Genomic DNA, 19,747 nt, shown 5'->3' with positions numbered 1-19,747 from the left:
GATGCTTGCATATCATATAGCCAATCACAACGTCTTGTCATGTGTGATGTGGCACCTGAGTCAATGTACCAGTCATTCGGTTCCACATCACTGTAAGCTGAAAAAACTGCTGAAAAACTGTTTTGGTCAGATTTCTTCGCTGTGTATTGATTTTTGAAGTGTCCATATTTATTACAATTAAAACAGCGGGGCCCTTTTCCCTTTTGCTTGGCATTGCTTTTAGAGTTATTCTTGTGCTTTGTAAATAACGCTGAAGACTTGGAAACTTTCACTTCCTGTAAAAGTTTTATCTTGACAAAATCTGACGAAATTTTTATGCCGGAACTTTCCAAACCCATGATCATCGGTTTTAATTCTCAGGTAAACCTGCCAACATGAGTGTTCCCAGCCATTCGTCATCAACTTGAAAACCGATATTTCGTAATTTGTATGCAGTACTCATTATTTTATTTACATATTCTTCGACGCTTGTGCAATTATCCAGTGTTGTATTGATTAAATCTCGCAATAAGCCGACTTTTCTCGACAACCCGGAGTCCTCGAAAGCATTTTGTAGGTTACTCCATACTTCTTTAGATGACTGTGCATTTTCAATATGGACGTAGTTTATTGGTTCCACCAACAAAATGATTTTAGACTTGGCCTTGACGTCTTTCTTGGAGTCGACTTCGGTGCCAGGATCGACACACTCCCACAAATCTTCATGTTCAAGATATGATTTTACCGCAAACTTCCAAGTCGAATAATTTTCCCGTCCGGCCAATTTCTCAATTTGTAGGTTAGACATAGCCATTTTTCTCGGGACGATTTTCGATGAAATTACGAAATATCAACAGCTGTACTGTACTTTATGATAATAAATATTAAACCTTGAAACTTTTAGGTATACGGCCTGGGCCCATAACCTGTTGGAAATAAAAATCCGAGATAAGGTTTAACAACGGTTTTATTCGGTAAACGCAAGTAACAGAACAGAGAAAAAAAAAACAAGCGCCTCACGACAGCGAGCGACACAGAAAATTTCGTTTAGGAATGACTATTATTATTTGATGTTTATTATTTCAACAATTTGACTTGCAAAGAAACATAATGTGGTAAAAATCAAATTGAATGGGTCACAGATATTAAGGATTTTATCAACTCATACCATTGGCGATATGGCGTTGTTCACAAATCATCTTCAAGATTAACAATAAACCTAAGATTAAAGTTGAAATGTATTTTTCATCGGCACAAACTCTTATGACAACACTATCGGTATTCAACGCATCAAGGCTCTTATTACAAACATTCTGAACTATGTTTATATTAAACGAATACCTATAACTAGCCTGTAGAAATTAAATATTTAATCCTCAAACTAAAAACTTATAAATACAATTTTTACCACTAAGGTACTTAAATTAAAATGCTCATCAAAATATCTACTTGTTTTTTGTTGATAATATATATATATATGGAAAAAGTATTTTTCCTGAGTTATATTTGTTGTATTAATATGCTATGGTACTGTATAATAAATATATGAAAGTTTTTTTTATACGAACCGAAATATAAATAAAATCAAGAATATAATACAGGCGAAATTACAGGCGAAATTGTATGGGCGAGCGAGCGACGTTGGGCGATGTGACGTCATGCGTCGATCGGCTGCTTTAAAAAATAATTTAAGGACTTGGAAGTTTAAAAAATTGTAAAAAAAACATTTTTGCAGATATTTTAGATAAAAATTCTTTCGCCAGTATTTTTTATATTTTAAATATGATTTTTTTAGTCCATAAAAAAATAAACTCATCTTCTTAATAAACGATAGAATTTATAAATCGAAGCTTCAAAAATAGAAGAAACCAATCGTTTCTTCTAAGATTCGACTCAAACTTTTGTACTTTTTTCACACTTCGCCGGCGTGGGACGAGGTCGTTCTTCACTATGCTTGTAATTATTATGTCGATCTTCCTAGCTTGAACGCCTTGTATAGGCGTGCGTAAGTGGATCCTGAATTTATAATGTTTTTTTTTACCTATAAGAAGTTTCGTGTTTTTCGGTTTGACGGTTAAAATCAGATATTAGTGATATCTGATATGTTATATGTGAATTAGGAATCTGCTAATGGTTTTTATTATTTATTATCTTTTTTAATAAGTTTGATGAATCATACGATAACTCGCATTTTGAAAGAATTAAACATTTAAAATAATCAAATATTTTTTATAATTTTCAGGATTTATTAGAATCGGAAAAAAAGGAAATTTTAAACAAATTGGCAAACTCGCGGAAGGAAGACGTCAAAGCGCTGTCTAAAAAAACCAACAGAGATAAAGACGAGATACTGAGGATAAAGAGAGAAATCCACTCGCAGGTAGGATCTGAACACGCAAACCTTTCCGTATCGCTTTAGACTTTATATCTATCGTAAATGGTCAGTCACCGGTGGTAAGGGCTCATCGTCACCTAGAGATTTGGTGACGTCTGGGTAGGTTCATCTATTGGAATTTTCCGGTTTGTAGGTTGACTGAGCCAGTGTATTAACAGCCCTAAGGGACAGCACACTAGCAAGCGAGCTCGGTAAGCATTGGCGGTATATGGAGTCAGTCATGTTTTTTTTAAATTGTCGATGTATAATATTCAGTGTGTAAGAAAAACCCTGCCCGACTGACCCTGCCCGAATTTTTTTTTTTTTTAAATGAGAAAAGTCACATGGTAACCCAGGCGCAGGCAACAGCGCTCAGTAGGCATTTACCTATCGGGCAGCGAGGTCATGACCTCATGACCTCCGTTGATCGTTTGGTTACAGTATTAAGAAGCTGAATTTTATGCAGCTCTGAAAGAGCTTTTTTAATATGTCCGAGTTGAGATCGTGTGTCAAATGATTCGATGAGGACGCTATGGCTTTACTACCAACAGCGATACTGTCTGGCTCCGTAACACATAGTTGGCACGGTCGCGTTGTAGTACATTTGTGCCCAATTTTATTTGGTCAAAAGTCACTCCTATCCAGACACATTAACATATTGAGATATTCTTGGTTAGAATACGACATATCGCGGAACACAAGCACAGCTACGAAACGACCACTTAAAAGTAGTCCATAATCATAAGATCGCGATAGTTTAGGGTAATGTCATATCACTCTCATTAAATGTCTTTTTATTTTAATTTTTCTCTCTTTAAACTGTCTGGTTAATGTTATCGTTTATGTTTTAATAAGTCGTGGAAAGTTGTGTATTGTGTTATGAAAAAAATGTTTTGCTTATGAGTGTAGAATTACAGTATGTTTCCCTGAAAAAGTTAATAAATAAAGACAATTAATAATCACGCGTTAGTGTTCAAGTGGCTCAGACCGCTCACTGAGAGTGTGAGCTCGGTGATTTGGGGCCTTTTTATTTCGGTCGACAGGACTATATGCCGCACCGGTCGGCTCCGAGCTCAGTGTGAACGTGGGGTACACACGTCAGCGGTATTACGACTGCCACCCGCCGACTGGTGTCATATTATAAATTAAGATTAAAAAATATTTGGATATTGGAGGGTCACAATATCATTTTTTTAGTAATACTTTTAACATACCTATCCGTCCCTTTCGGGTCGACAGGGTCTCCTATCACACTGGATAGACGATGCTGGAGCTACTCACCACCGGACGGCCCATTCGCCTTCTATTATTTAAAAAAAAACGATCGGCATCTGCGATATTGCACTTCCTCCCGGACCTGCAACGTCACGGAGGAACTCGCACTCCCGATCGCTACGCGAGTCGCGACTTCAGAGCGCGCCTGTTGCAGTCGGTGGAGCGCGGCGTGGCGGAGTGCTCGCGGCTGGAGCTGGCGCACGCGCGGCGCCGCGAGCAGCTGGCGCGCGAACACGAGCGCCGCCACCACGCGCTGCTGCTGCGCCGCGACCAGGTGAGCCGAGCGGCCGGGCGGGGGGGGGTTAGCCGCCGCGTCCGCTAACTGCGCTTTTCCGCAGGAGCTGCTGGAGCTGGAGCGGCTGTGCGGCGGCGCGCCCGAGGGCTAGGCGGCGCCTCCCGCGTGTTCATTTCCTGTAGGAATCTGTGATATTACCACCTAAGGAGCGAAGCGGAGCGGGGACCGCTTCGCCGCCTGCCGCCTCCGTGATCTCGTAGCTGGCGGTCGCCGTGGCCGCGGCCCCGGAGCTCCGTAGCGCCGGCCTCGCTGTGACGTCACCGCGCCCGACAGTAGCGTCGATACATATCTATAGCACGACCTGTTCTTTGATGTACTCTCGAGCACAAAATGTTGTTAGTATTAGTAGTTTACTGGAAGGTATTCTCGAGCCGAGGAGCCCGCGGGCCGGTCGGCGGCTGCGCCTCTCGGCCTGACACTGAGCGACTAATATTCCTTACTTAAAAGTCATTATTTCGAAATATTTTCCATTTTTTTTTATTCATTTAAAAAAATGACTATAGTAGTAAATAAAGAGATTTAAATATAATTTCGAAACCGTTATGTAAATATATTACCGGCTTGCACTGACCGGCGTCGGTAACCGTAGGTTGTAGATTAACATTCCAATGCTTAGTTAGTTCTTTACGCACAATAAAATCTAGTCTGCCCTAAAGATCTGATTGTTTTTTAAAAACAAACTTTAAGCTCAAACTAATAAGATTTATAATAAACGAGCGATCGATCCGAATAGCTCGTCTGATAGATTCTATGAGTGATAATGTCCTTTCGAATTTAGTGAAATCGCTTTAACCAATTTTATAAAACATCGCTTATTCGGAGATCGGTCTCACCTGCGTCGGTGATGCCAGACCGCGACGTTAGTCGTTGGGTCGCACAGATGTGGCCGTAACTTTACAGATGTTCGCGTCGGTGTCACTTCTCTTAGTCCGGCGGTGTGTTCGATCCCTTTGTATATTTATTACTCGATTCACGATATAAATAACTAAATAAAAAACGTAAAGTTGAAACGTTCCATGTTTTTTTTTTCAATCACGCGAACACAGAGCAGGAAAGCCTCCACTTGACAGAATGGTAGTTATTAGAACGAACCGGGTTTGTTGGAGAACAGTTTGAGGAAATTCTAAAGCATAGCAAATACAGAATAACAGTTTAACGTAATATTGGGCATTTTATTTATGGAAAAAATTTCTTTGTCCGATACAAGAATGCAAAGCAGATTTACGATGTAATTATGAAAAAACTAAGTCTAAAAAAAAGAATAATATTGATTTTAGTCAACTTGCATTTGTTCCAAAAGTTGAGTGTGCGTAACAAAACCGAATGGTACCAAATACTGGTACGACGTACCAGACAAGAACCACACACACATATAATCAAGTGAACTACATCACGAAAGCGATGATGCCCTCGCAAACTTTAAATAAATGTAACATACCTGTCATGAGAGTCCACCGTTCGCACAATAATACATGTTGATAACTTCCGGGTTACAACAATTGTTACTCAAATTGAAATCTGCTTTACGTATTGCATTTTGTATATAACTTAATACGTTCACTCGCCGCTGTGTAGTGGATTTTTATGTTAAAATAATATATGCATTGCTCAAATCCCTTAAATTGATACGAGTAGGACGATATAGTTTAAGTTTTATCTTTATAGAAAACTAATGTTCGTGCGCAAATACATACCTTCAAATATCGATGTGATCCTGAGTATGATGGCTGAATAATCTACGATTATATTGTATATACAGTATTATCATAATTATAATTGAATACATTTCAGTTAGTTAAAGTAACGTCCCCAACGTTACGCTTACGTTTACGTTAGTCACAAATAATGGCCATCATACAGACGTCATGCTCTTATATTAGTTAATAAAATAGATACGTGTTTTGATGTAATAATTTGGCATCTCATCTTTAATCCTAATTGAATTAAGTTAATTGTAATAAACAGCGTTTCCAGAATGTTTATAATTTACCTATAATGTCCGTCGTAAATGAAATTAAATATGGCAATATTAGGTATAAATTCGAGGTCGACTTGTGTATATTGTAAGACGTCAATGTGTTCGCAATGTGCGGAAGTTTTTGAAATACCTCAAGATTAGAAAATTAATTTTCACCTGCAATAATAGCTTATTATAACCTTACTCGTTCTACTACTGCGTCGTACGAAGTTAGCGATAGAGTTCATGAAGCGGAACACTTTTGTAATCGTTGTATGCACAATGTTGCCAGTAGGCTCATTAAGATCAATGTAAGTAGAATATGGTTGTCATAAAAGCAAGGGTAAAAATATTTGCAGTTTAAAAAAGTTTAAATATATACAGATTTATAATTCTTTTCCCAATTTTCATTTGTGTTTAATCTAAACCAAAACAAACAGGGAATCTCTTACTTTCTCATAATCCGAATGAAGTATTCTATTGCGTAGTTAATTTGTTACAACATTGTGTCGTCGTGTAGATAGCGATAGTCGAAACATTACGCGAGGCCACGAGGCCTAGGCCCATACGAATGAGGAGGCATTTGAAACATTATCTCATACAAAAAGCTTTAAGGCAAAAATGGCTGCCTTTCGTAAATATTTATTATTATTTATTGTATGGTAATATATTTGCTAAATATATGAACATATGCAACGCATTATAGTCCAGTAACAATATGGCCAAACGGCGGACAAAAGTAGAATCAGTCACGAATCCTTATTCTCACTCAAAAATTCACTCAGGGTTCAAATTACTTTAAACTTTAGCGATGTATATTATCCATTTTATAAATTATATTCGGCTTTAACCGACGGACTCGCCGCTGCCTCGGCATGATGCCGATGAACCCGAGAGTAGTCATTTATAAAATGGGTTCATAATATGCTATCATTGTCGTGCAGTGTGTACCAGTTCACTTAGATTACATATTTTGTATAGAGTACAGACTCGAGAAACTTAAGATTCGTTTATCAAAATAAACTTATTTATAAAATGTGCAACTTAATATTGTTTTAACCGTCTTTTGGTCCAACTATTATTTTCAAATTATTTTTGTCTTCAGTTGTTTAGAGTGCAGTAAAAAGCAAAAAAAAAAAGCAAATAACGCTTAAAATATTTTTTGGCTTTATTTTATTTATCACTGTTACATTTATGTCGTAGGTTTATTGTATTATTTTGTTAAGTTTTCCTTTTGCATTTTCAGATTGTAATGGCAGCCATGTTCTTTAATATATTTTTAATATCTCACTTAGCGCTGTCGACGCGTCACAAATATTTCGTGCGCCCAACGCGTCGTGTAACAATTAGTGTAGCTAGCGAGTAATTAATGTTACGAGTAGTTTGGTCGAGTATGTACGCGACACACGTTCTTGCCTTGAATTAATATAATACTTGTCATTAGCTAAGTAGGTTTGGTGTATCTCCTAATCGAAGTAAAATTAATGATACTGATATTGATAGTTTCTCCTCCCTTTGTCAAATATATCGAAGGCCTAATTGATACTGTCTTTTCTTTCTCTTTTAGAAGTGCTTTTGTACCTAAACGATGATGCCTCGTGAAGCAATAATTAACTTATTAATTATTAATATCAAAGCATCCTAAAAGATCTTAAAAATAATTTTCTTCGGTAAAATAATACATTTGTACTTCTCGATTTAAGTTTCACTGTTCTCTTTGTAGTTTGAATTAACTTTTTTTCGCGTAATATTTTTAATACAGACCTTAAAGTGTTTACTGTTACGCAACATATGCGATTATAATATAAATTAATAATGCCAATGATAATAAATCGCGTTTAAAGACAAAATAAACTTTTATAGATATAATAATAATACAAAGTCTGTCGTGACATTATGCAAGTCTGTCATAATCTTACATTATCGTGTAACAATTGCGAAAAATCTAAGTACTTAATATTTTATAGCGTTGTATACTTCGCCAACTAGTGTGTAAGCGTTGTCTAGTAGTTTATCAGCTGCAGCTTCGATATGCTCGTAATATATGTATACATACGTATTCTACATGTAAGCGTCTAACTCTACTCTCAAAGTGTTAAACTACATTTTGTAATTATTCATATTTTCTAATGTGATCGTAGCAATATTTCTTTCTTGGTTTGATAATGTGTATATGTCCACTATTATTTGAAACACGCTATTGGAATAAGATGAACAAGGGATTATTAGTTCTGGGTCGTGACTGTGTATTGACCTCTCGACACGTTACGTGGGTACGCACCGAGAGCATTCGCGAGTATTGTTATAAACTCCTTCAAACGATGTAATGTCTGTGTTACCTCAGTCGATTCAGTCGGCGGCGTAGCGAAGCTGTGGTGGGGTGACCGACTCGGCCGACTCGGCCGACGGAGCACGAGTGTGCTTCAAGACAAAGCACGAAACCTTTTATCGGAGATTCCCTATCAATGTCGACTTAGAGGTACAATTTTGCACCGTACTTTTGAACTTTAGTCAGTTTTTTTAAAAGGAATCGAATTAGTTAATGATTGCATTATGTCTTAAAAGTATGAATAGTTACTGTCGAAAACATTAAACGTCTAGATGTAATATTTTATACCCTAACGCCGTTTACCAGAGTGTAACTGCGCAAAGCTCACTCTCCCGCAGACACACCCGGGAGTCTCGTCGACAAAAATAATCCTGGAACGAATTAAAGCACCCGACGTAAAAAGACAGATTTTCATTGAAAAATACAGAGAAGATAGTGTTTCGGCATTCCCTGGGTCGGTATCACGCCGTCGTGATGTAGTCGATGCGGACGTAACCGACGGCCGTGTTGTGATGCCGGCACCTCGCCACACTCGAGTCCCAAAGCCCTCCACCCTTCCGAACACGCCAACCGGTGAGTTCTCAATCACAGTCATCAGTTGTCAGGAGCGCCTCTTCGAACGTTAGATGCTAAAATATTTAATTTGAAACATGCGGAGATTGTATAGATATATTTAATTTAGTTCGGTTTGAGACCGTAACGTGTCGAGAGGTTTATATTTTCACTATAACGTAATATTACTCCACGTCGTACTGGAAAGTGTATTTCAGTAGTAGTATGTTAGTCGCTGCTGAAATATTAAATCCTGAAGTTTTAATGTACGTACAAGAACATCTAATTGTATTAGAATAAAGCCGGCTTGGTCCGGAGAAAAAATATTTTAAGAAATCTCTCATGAATGTGTGACCGCAGCACGAGAGTTAAAAATATTATTATAATATTACTTATTTTGAAACTTTAACATAACTTACTTCTTAACTTCTAGACTAATTAAAAACATTCAATAAAATTTTATTTTTTATTCGAAATTTGTAATATTGATAGCGATTTTTGGAAGTTTTTATAGCTCTTCTACAAAGCTTCTCTGTCCACTCTAGAACTGTTTGTCAAGATTATAATCGTTTTAAATAAAATATAGTTGTAAGGTTCGTTCGCTCCGCTTGTCTTTTGTGTGTTACAGTTACGAAACATCTGGTCCACGATATTTTGGGTTGATCACATGGGTAAGGTTACATTAGATTAGCCTTGCTCCTCTAGGCCGCCCGAGAGACTTACTGACTGACGGGAGCAAACGTTTTTACCCTGTTACTTTCCTCTGTGGCACTACGCTGGTGATACAAAGCAATATTGCCATGCTGGGAATTGTCGTTCGGAGCGACAACAATCCAAGGAATTATATCGAGACTGTCATCACAACAGCCTCACGGAAACTCGGAGTTCTGAACAAAGTGCGGCGTTTTTTCATGTTCTACAAAACGCAGGTGTGGTCTTATGTTAAATATTGCTTGCACCTTTGGGATGGCTCCGCTAAGTACCTACTGGAGGACTTGGATCGAGCCTTTACAATTGCGTCGAGAGATAGCAGCGCTAAGCGCTTTTTATCGCTTGTGCTTGTTGTTGTATCGCTTTATGTATCACGGCAAGTGCTCTGAAAAATTATTCTCCCTAATTCCTGCTTCCCCTTTCCTTCACTAGTCTACGCGTGCTGGCTCTCCATGTCACCGCGTTACTGTGACTTCAATTCCATCGCGCACTAATAAATTTGGCAACACTTTTCCTTTTCGCACCACTAAAAAATGGAACTCTTTACCAAAACACGTGTTCTCTTCCCTTTAAGCCGAGATGGCCCTGTGGTAAGAACGCGTGAATCTTAACCGATGATCGTGGGTTCAAACCCGGGCAAGCACCACTGAATTTTCATGTGCTTAATTTGTGATTATAATTTATCTCGTGCTTTACGGTGAAGGAAAACATCGTGAGGAAACCTGCATGTGTCTAATTTCACTGAAATTCTGCCACATGTGAATTCTACCAACCCGCATTGGAGCAGCGTGGTGGAATAAGCTCCAAACCTTCTCCTCAAAAAGAGGAGAGGAGGCCTTTAGCCCAACAGTGGGACATTCACAGGCTGTTACGGTTACGGTGTTCCCTTCCTCTTACAACCTGGAATCCAGGTCAAACGAGGCGTAAAGACGCATCTTGCGGGTCGGAAAGGCGGGGGCGGCTAGTGCAGAACATTCTTCCCGACTGTACTAGCCATCGTCGCGTTTAGACTCCACTACCACTTACCACTTACCATCAGGTGAAGTGGAGTCATTTGCTTTTCCGGTTCTAATTAAAAAAAAGCGAGCTGTTCACTAATATTGTCGGTCGGAGTTGTTTCGATCGGAAAATAGTTCTGACTGACTGTAACACATACAATTCTTCAATTGTTAAAGGAAAAACTTTTATTAATCTAACTTGTTTTTAGTTTAGCATCTTTTTTGGAACAGAATAGTTGAAAAAATTCTCTTCCAAAAGATAAATGTTAAACGTGACAAGCGGAGTGACTCTAGTGATTAACACACTTCTTATGATGTACTTGTAAGTATTCCGAGATGGGTTGTGAATATAAGAGTGCGTGCGAAGCTGCAGTCGTTAGGGAAACCGAAGGTTGAGCCGCGTTTCCATTGTCTACAAATCTATTATATGTAAGCTGTGTTTGAGGTCAAGGTCGTTGATGTTAACGTTTTATTAGAAAACGAATCCTAACCTCTATATAATACGGTCAACATTTGCAAAGTTACTGGTGTACTGAATTATAAACATTAATTAACATATTTATTAACAATAATTGTAGAAATTTTAAAGTTGTCTTGCAAAACTAAAATACACTTGATATACCTCTCGTCATATTGCGCAGTATTCAAACCTAATTAACGGTTAGGTCTTCGACTTGGGTCACGTACCGACATAAATACTTGTTAATATATATTTAGGAATGCTGTATGGAAACTCGGTTTCACTCGTGCCGTCTAGCGCTTCAGATTAAAAAAAATATGTGAAAGGTTAATTTTCCTTTTGATAAACACAAGTCAGTCGGCACAAATAACTCATAATAAAATATGAACGGACAATAGCTGCAGATACGTCATTGTTCCACGATTATGACGTCATTAACCCATAAATGCTTGTGGGGTCGTTTTCATTGAAATGAAAACAAGTAATCAACTGAAAATTACTGAATGAATTACTGTAGCAGAGTCCTAATAGTCCTGTGGGTCTTTAATAAATGACGCGTAAAAATGATTTAAATCCGTGCAACTTAAAGTTCTGGGCGTATATGGGTTTAGGGAATTGTCGCAAAGTGAATTTACAATAAAATGTTTTCAGGTATAATACGCACCGTTTATATTTTCTTAATTAATTATGAATACATAAATGTTATATTTTTCTTGTATTGAAGTATTTATTAAAATAACAGCATTTAACTTTCGTGTGTTTGAAATATTGTTTATTACGTTTGTTATAATTTCATAGATTATTGTTATTTTTGTTGCTTTCGATTTTACTAAAATATCAGAAAGATTTTATATATAATCGTATTTCGTTAGTAAACATTGTCAACATTTTAAAAAATTGAAAAATATGTTGTTTTTCTTTAATATAATATTTAATTCTAAATGTTTATAACTTAAGTATTACATTTTAAATAAAAAATAAAATGTTAATGATTCTGTAATAAGCGGTATTTGTTTATTAACTGCCATATTAACATTTAAACTGTACTTATTAAGGATATTGTTGTTATAATGCACTGCGCCACATTTGTTGCAGTATGCGATCTAAATATTCAAATGACAAATAATCAGGTTGCAAGTTCATATAACAATATATTTTTGAAACTAATATAAAGAAAGCTAAAGATGAACTATTCACTCATATAGACATATATATACAAACACGATCACTCACGCCCACACAAAAACACGTGCGCGGGAACACTCACGGACACACACACGCACACACACACGCAAGCTAACACACATACAGATACACGCACCGAGAATGAGGGAATCGTGTTATGCACACATATACACACCACGTTACAGCTACGCAAGACAGTGCGAGGAATGAAATTTCGTCGTCGTTTCATGTGTAACGAATTGAACGATTGCAAATTTTTCCAAATTCAAAAATATAGATTATTTTGTACTTGCGCCAACGTTGTTTGTCCGTGACGATTAACATTGAGAAGTGAAGTCTAGGCGGCTCTCACACGGAATAGTTCTAGTCATTTTTAATTCCTGTGTTGTTGTACACACGATTGAGTATGCCTGTATATGGGTAGACAATATAATAATCAATATGAATGTTATGAATATATTATATAGGTGAAACTTATCTATTAAATTTGATGTCTGTTCTCTTGGCTATTTTATTTGCATTATCCCGGAATATATCTTTAAGCAAGGTAGAGAACATATAATTGTATACGTATGACCATCACCAATATATCGAGTGACAAATTTAAGTCTCAATAAATGATAGAGATTTTTTAAATGCCCTGGATAACGTATTATATGCATTTAAAAAAATCAAACGCTTAGTTTTGACGGTCAACTTTGAAAGTAGGTTTGCAACAAGAAGTTCGTTTTAAATAAGATTTTAATGAATACCTCTTATTCTATAGAAATACTTAAGATGTTTTTGACATTACTTGTCTAAGTCCTATCAACAAAATGTTTGTCTAAAATGCTCCATAAATAAAACAAAATAAATATTCCATAATCATCATTTTCAATCTTACGAAATTAGCAATAAACGATAATAATGTTCCGTCAAATATTAAGTAAAATCCGTCTAAACTGCCAAGTGATGCCTAGAGCCACCTACCAAAACTACGTGATGTCGGACGTCTTAGCGCAGATGGAACGAGAATGCCAGAAGTTCTGCCCGGTTCCTAGATTTTCACCAAGAAAGGTTTGTTGGGATATAAATATATAGCTACAACGAAATAATATACATGTGTACAAAAGGTCAACTTTTTGGGACATGACATTAAAAAAGCGGTAATGGGTAACGCTAATGATAACTTTACCATTTGTATAATATGGTACTATTCGGAGAGAGCTGAGACAGGCCAGTGGAAGAATACATGGACCTTAAATCCGACCGATCAAACATCGGGAGCTCTAACTTGACAAACACCACAACGTGCAAAGCATCTCGCTTTCATTTCTGTTTATTATTTAATTAATACTTAGTGGTGAAGGAAAATATGTGGCAACCATGTGTTAAACAAATGTTTACCACGACGTGTATTCATTCTCCAACCAGTACCGCAGTACCTTGGTACATAAGCAGCTACTTGACGGTAGACGAGGCCTTACTTAACGATTGTTACTAGCGTAAAGGCTGTTATTTATCGACAATACGTGTATTTGATAATTTTAAGGTAAATAATAACTTATTTTAACAATTCAATATCGACAAGTCAGCTATAAATCCTTACTACGACAAATAACTCGAACAGGTTTCAGTAATTGGCGCCGGCAGTGACGTAGGACGCATAGTTTCACTTTTTCTCAAACAACAAAATATCATCAAGATTTTAGCTTTATACGACGATGAGCCTGAGCATAAAGTATTGGGTGTGGCCACCGACTTGGCGCACATGGACACAACTACGGAAGTGGAAGCCTACCAAGGAAGAGTGTATTTACGAAATGCTCTTTATGTAATGTCAAATCAACTTGTGGTAACGCTCTTTTTTTTTAAATCTGAAAGTGAAAGTTTCCTATTAAATTAGACGTGACCGCTTCTTTGGTGTGGTCGTATTGGCAAGATATAAGGCCGTAGATCCCCAGGCCCTGGGTTCAAAACCAGGTCGGATCGATAAAAAAAGTTATTGGATTTTTCTGTCGAAAAATCTCGATATTAGCCAGTCATTTGTGAGAGCGCGTCTGTGCCTCGCAAAAAAGTCACGTAAAGCCAGTAGTTCTGCGCCTGAACCCTTCGGTCGCGTCGGATGGCCGTCCCATCAGATTATGATGGTGAGAGAATAGAGAGTGCGTCTGTGTTTGCGGACACACTAGTACCTAATTATGTGTCCTGTCGGTCGCCGTGGCCGAAATCGGTCAGGAGACGATCATCATCATCGTAGTATAGGTAATTTTATGGCAAAACTTTATAATTTTCATGAAAGTAGGTATCTCTTTTTCGAGTTTAAGTACGTAATAGCATACGATCGCTTCTTATATTAGGTATCCCAGCCTTTGACTCACGATTAGTATGTGCCGAAAAGCATCAACCTAAATGTGATTTAGGTCAATGTCGCACCAACCTATGGGTTGTAGTCTCTTAGTGAACCTTTTATCCAAAACGAGCGAAAGCATGAGCTCAGCTGTGGGATATACAGGCTGTTATTAATAGCAATAAAAATAATAATTAATTTATCATGTGTGATCACCTCGTGTAATTTAAAAGGATGCAGACGTAGTTCTCATCTGTGGCGGTCACTACGTGTTGCCTCCGTGCTGCGATATTAGTGACAGAGAACTGTTCTTCGAGAACATGCAGCTTGTGCGCACGGTCAGTATCGCCTGCGCGCAGTTCTGTCCCCAAGCTGTAGTCGCCATACAGACTCCGCCGGTCGATTGCAACTTCGCCTTATGCACCCACGTTAGTATTTTAATATGTTAATAAATTATCAATAGACTTATTTACATTATAATATAATAGTTTTATGTAATCGTAGACTCTTATTCATAGCTTGCAAAGCCTGGACGGGTGGCTTATATAAATATAATATAAAATTATATTACCTTTAAATTGTAATAATATAAAGCGAACATCAACATTGAGCTGCATTTAAAAAGAAATGCACGTGCAGGTGTAGACACTCGTGTATGTATTTCAGACCTTACAATTAGCGCGGACGTACGATAAGCGTAAAGTCCTCGGAGTGAACGCAATCAACTCAATGCGGGCGAACCAGCTGTTCTGCTCCATCACGGGATCCGATCCTTCCAAGTCGCATACTCCTGTCGTCTGCGGCACGGGTCGCTGCACAAGGGTGCCAGTGTTCTCCGCTGCTAAAGCTGGGAATTTTCCTCAGGTTATGTCTAAACTGTCTTTATAACAATTCATTCAAATATTTGGTGCATTGGTAAGTAATAGTCATAACCATTAGATAGATTGCTGACAATAGGAATGATGACTGATTTTGAAATAACCTTCTATAATGTAGGTACACGTCTACTATTACTGAAAATCATTTTATTTCAGTAATAAACTAACTGTTACGCAAATATTTGCATTTTCATTTACCTATTTTGAATTTCGCTCAAAAACACCCGCAGGTGTCATGGTGTCATGGCACTTAGCTAATAGCATCATCCCCATATGACGGTCGTGACGATCTAAAATAAACAAAATTGATGATTGAGATTAATATATGAATACAGAAGGTGGCAATGGACAGGGTTTAGTAATTAGCTTAAAATAATCACCTGAGATTAGATGTTTCATTTAAATATATAGAGGCAGAGATTCATAAAGATTTTTATATATTTATGATATATTTAGATTTATAGAAGTATTCGTAAATAGGTAAATTCACAAATTCAGTACTAGTGGAGCTAAATGAAATATTGTCTTAAAAATTCTTACTGGTAACAATATAAGGGCTCTTCATCTGAGAGTAATACTATATAGCTAACAGAAAAAAACCTATGATAACACTAAAGATAAATAAAAATGTACTTACAAGGAAGTTTTCACATTTCGAAATTCATATGAACAAAAGTCTTTATTTGATGAAAGAAACTCTCCTAACATCAACAAATAAATCCTGGGCAAATTAGAGGAATTTGCCTTAACAAAACCTTGTTCCATCATTGACGGATCTTGGAATGTTTTATTTTCTTCACAAAACCCCGAATAACCAACGACTCAACTGATTAAATGATGCAAAATTAATTTTGAATCGCGTAAACACAACAGCTGTTTAAGAGAAAGGGTTATAGATACTGATGCGTGACGTCATTCGCTCTGATTGGAGTTTCAAATAAAATGGCCGATTGCAGAATTTTATACTTTTGTTTTATTAAAAATCTTATTCATCTCAATATGTATATTAAAATGAGATCACTTTATAGAATCCATTTAAAATAGTTTCTTCTCTAAAATCATTAATTTTTTAATTCTTTAATACTGTCATCATGCCTATTAAGATTATCGTCTACGTTTAGAACTGGTGGCACGAAAATTACTATTTAATTCGTCGGTTTCTTTTCTATTCGTCAATAATTTAATTATTACAATTATATGTAATATTTTTTGATCGCTACCCATTCTGGCTACGGCTCCGATGATTAATAAATACCTAATATTTTATCTTGTACGTAATATATAATCTATTCCAAATATACTTTAGATACAGTATAATTTGTCAACAATATTAGACAATTTTTTTTAATAATTAGCATAATATGAATTGTCTATGGAATTTTAAATATTGTACCTAGTATATTACTTATATATTTTAGTAAATTAGTCAGAGAGTTAGATTTTTTAATTAGGAAAAGCGAGAAGGTCCTATAGGTGTTGTTAAAATTCACTCTTTATGCATCTTAAAGTCGAGATGGCCCAGTGGTAAGAACGCGTGAATCTTAACCGATGAACGTGGGTTCAAACCCGGGCAAGCACCTCTGAATTTACAAGTGCTTAATTTCTGTTTATAATTCATCTCGTGCTTTTCGGTGAAGGAAAACATCGTGAGGAAACCTGCATGTGTCTAATTTCATCGAAATTCTGCCACATGTGTATTCTACCAACCCGCACTGGAGCAGCGTGGTGGAATAAGCTCCAAACCTTCTCCTCAAAAAAGGGAGAGGAGGCCTTAGCCCAGCAGTGGGACATTTACAGGCTGTTACTGTACTGTACTGTATGCATCTTAAGTGATTTTTTTTTTAGTAAATTACGACTAAGTGGTACTCGTTTTGAGAACAAACCAAACGAAGTCATTTCCTTTGAGAACCGTCCGGTATCGAAATTCAATGTCAATTTAAACATGCTTTGGCAATGAAATTAATTGGATTAGACGCGATCACGATGACGTAAGGCCTTTAGTCCGTAATGACTATCAAGATAATGAAGAGTGTATTCAATTTACGTATTTCTGCTTGAATGATTTAAATAGATTATATTGCAATTTACTTAATGAAAAACAGCAATAAGTGTCAGTAGAATCTACAATCCCCACCAGTAGCATTACATTTGATTTGGCCTCTATAATTGACGCCTCAGTCAAAATTTATTACAGTTTTCCGTAATTTATAGAGTTATAATAACATTAAAAGGGGAGGCAGTTTTTTGAGTTATTTTAAATATTTAGACTCAGGTAGATTGCCTCACGAGGTTGGTGCGAGAAGCGGACGACATCATCTGCAAGGTTAAATGCAATAACGAACAAGGACATTTGTCGTTGGGGTTTTCAACAGCCAGATTTGTTGTTAACATAATGAAAGGTTTGTTTCCGTTGCTTTTTAAATATAAAAAATGAGATATCTGTGTGTTGTGTGAAAACTTTGAAAAGTTCTTTGGTTTTATTATTATTTTCATGCAAAAGATAAAAACTAATAAATTTATTACTTACGGTAGTGGTACTGGCTTAATGCACGCTCGTCTATATCGGTAGGTACCACCCACTCATCAGATATTCTACCGCAAATCAGCAGTACTTGGTATTGTTGTGATCCGGTTTGAAGGGTGAGTGAGCCCGTGTAATTACACGCACAAGGGACATAACTTCTTAGTTCCCAAGGTTGGTTGCTTATTGGCGATGTAAGTGATGGTTCTATTATCTGTACCCAAAAAATAGTGTCACGGGTCTTCATACACATATTCAAGGCTTTTCATTGCAACATGAGTAACATTATATAAAGACACTCCATCATTGTACAATTATATTTACATTTAACAAACAAAATGTTATCACTTGTTATTCTATGGGTACTATATACATGAGACGTGTAGGCTATACACATTAATGATATTGAAGATGTTTTCGTACAGGTTTATTTGAGAAACCGACGTTCATAGACAGTGCGCTCGTCGAACAAGCTCATCCAGTAAAGTGTTACAACATGAATATTTGTGCCACGCCGGTCACTATCGGCAAGGGTGGCGTGGTGGAGTATGCCGTGCCCAATCTTAATCAAATTGAAGCAAGAATATTAGAAGATAGCAAGTAAATATATGTACCTATTCATGCAAAATATAAATATTGGTTAAACTTACTCGGCGTGCCCTTCGGTCTCTACCCTCTTTAATTCAAAAGGAAGTAATAATTATTATAGTTAGTTCTATTTGGATCGGACCCTGGATTTTCCTAGTGGGGTTGTGGCGTACTTGGCTACGCCCGCATATTTGGGGACACCTACTATTAACCACCAATAATATCATGGAACATGGGTTTTTGTACTTTTTAATAGTTTAATGTTAAATGTTACAGATGTGATTTGGAAGACATGTTAAACCTTGGTCGATGTCACGCCATTGGTGAGGAGTACTGCCTCCATCCAGATAAAATCTGTCCCTGCTGTGTGTGTCCCCCGTGCCAAACCTGCAGACCCTGCTATGAAAGCGAAACAAGACGAAAAAGTAAATAAATACTCATTTCACAAATGAGTACTAGCATTGTTTATAACATTTGTTCTGTTAATAAAATCGGTGACAGTAAATATATTTTATAATTAAGTTGAGATTTTTATTATAATCGTATCTCATACCTTGAACTAAGGGTTTCTAGGGTTTTGCTCTTTTTAGAATCTGTAAGTATTATAAATTTTAAACGAGGCTTTGATACATGTGTGTCTATAATTGAAGTTTTATGATTCTGTTTAGTTGCTAATTTTCAAACAATAGTTTGTAAATGACCGCGAAAACCAGGGCTTAAATTTCAATCTATTTACAAGAAGGGTTATTTCCCTTCATCATGGATTGAAGATGAATTGCGTTACACGATTAACATATATGTGAAATACCGAAGGGTCCTTGCCGGGATTTGAATCCGCGACCGTCATTTAAGTTGCCCACTGGAGCTATGCGATCTCGAGTCTACAACGTCACGTATATACGTTACGTCGTAAAGTATAGGACAGATACGTAGGCTAGGTAGCTATAGATACAGGTAGGTATGATTCGTGCATGTTGAACTTGCCACGTGACCTTGTGCTCCGCTCGTGGGAGGACACGGTGGTTACTACGCCTGGATTATAGTCAACGGACTCCTCCGGTACCTCACTTATAGAACGGCGAGCGTTTTGTTAAAAAACTGATTTCAATGATTAGTTGTTTTAATGTATTATACACCTAAACTTTCCACGTGAAAATTCCGTCCATTGGTGATAACTGTATGGAAATTTGTTCGGTAGTTTTTGTTTTTTTTCCGTTCAGAGAGGTAAACGCGGCTGGGACACTTTATTTTATAATATGTGATGTGTGTAATAGTGATGTTAATTCGGTTTTGTATCAAGATATTAGTCGAAATAA

At 37.0% G+C, this 19,747-nt stretch overlaps 2 protein-coding genes across 2 annotated transcripts in view; both read left to right on the top strand.

Annotated features, from left to right (window-relative positions):
- Positions 1–8,020, top strand: part of LOC126771233 (1-phosphatidylinositol 4,5-bisphosphate phosphodiesterase classes I and II) — a 76,705-nt gene extending 68,685 nt beyond the window's left edge. Inside the window, exons 18-20 of the mRNA XM_050491007.1 lie at positions 2,222–2,359; positions 3,783–3,902; positions 3,967–8,020. Of these exons, the coding sequence (XP_050346964.1) occupies positions 2,222–2,359; positions 3,783–3,902; positions 3,967–4,014 (306 nt within the window). The 3' untranslated portion in view covers positions 4,015–8,020. The remainder of the gene's footprint in view (positions 1–2,221; positions 2,360–3,782; positions 3,903–3,966) is intronic.
- Positions 8,021–13,066: 5,046 nt separating this feature from the next.
- On the top strand, positions 13,067–18,902 carry LOC126771432 (malate dehydrogenase-like). The gene is made up of 7 exons (XM_050491300.1): positions 13,067–13,171; positions 13,725–13,928; positions 14,678–14,872; positions 15,111–15,308; positions 17,589–17,721; positions 18,269–18,443; positions 18,708–18,902. Exons 1-7 carry the CDS (start codon positions 13,067–13,069, stop codon positions 18,862–18,864), a joined length of 1,167 nt encoding a protein of 388 aa, XP_050347257.1. The 3' UTR covers positions 18,865–18,902.
- Positions 18,903–19,747: the final 845 nt, after the last annotated feature.

The sequence above is a fragment of the Nymphalis io genome, chromosome 10 (genome assembly GCF_905147045.1).
Source record: "Nymphalis io chromosome 10, ilAglIoxx1.1, whole genome shotgun sequence".
Taxonomy (NCBI): Eukaryota; Metazoa; Arthropoda; class Insecta; order Lepidoptera; family Nymphalidae; genus Nymphalis; species Nymphalis io.
The sequence above is the reverse complement of the archived record's forward strand: the minus strand, read 5'-3'. Positions and strand labels throughout refer to the sequence as shown.

What these genes read in the sequence shown, in the direction of transcription:
- LOC126771432 (XM_050491300.1), top strand. Translation starts at nt 13,067, where the DNA reads ATGCCTAGAGCCACCTACCAAAACTACGTGATGTCGGACGTCTTAGCG. An exon ending in CTAGATTTTCACCAAGAAAG is followed by an intron (nt 13,172 to 13,724) that starts GTTTGTTGGGAT and finishes TAACTCGAACAG; the next exon opens with GTTTCAGTAATTGGCGCCGG. An exon ending in AGAATATTAGAAGATAGCAA is followed by an intron (nt 18,444 to 18,707) that starts GTAAATATATGT and finishes TAAATGTTACAG; the next exon opens with ATGTGATTTGGAAGACATGT.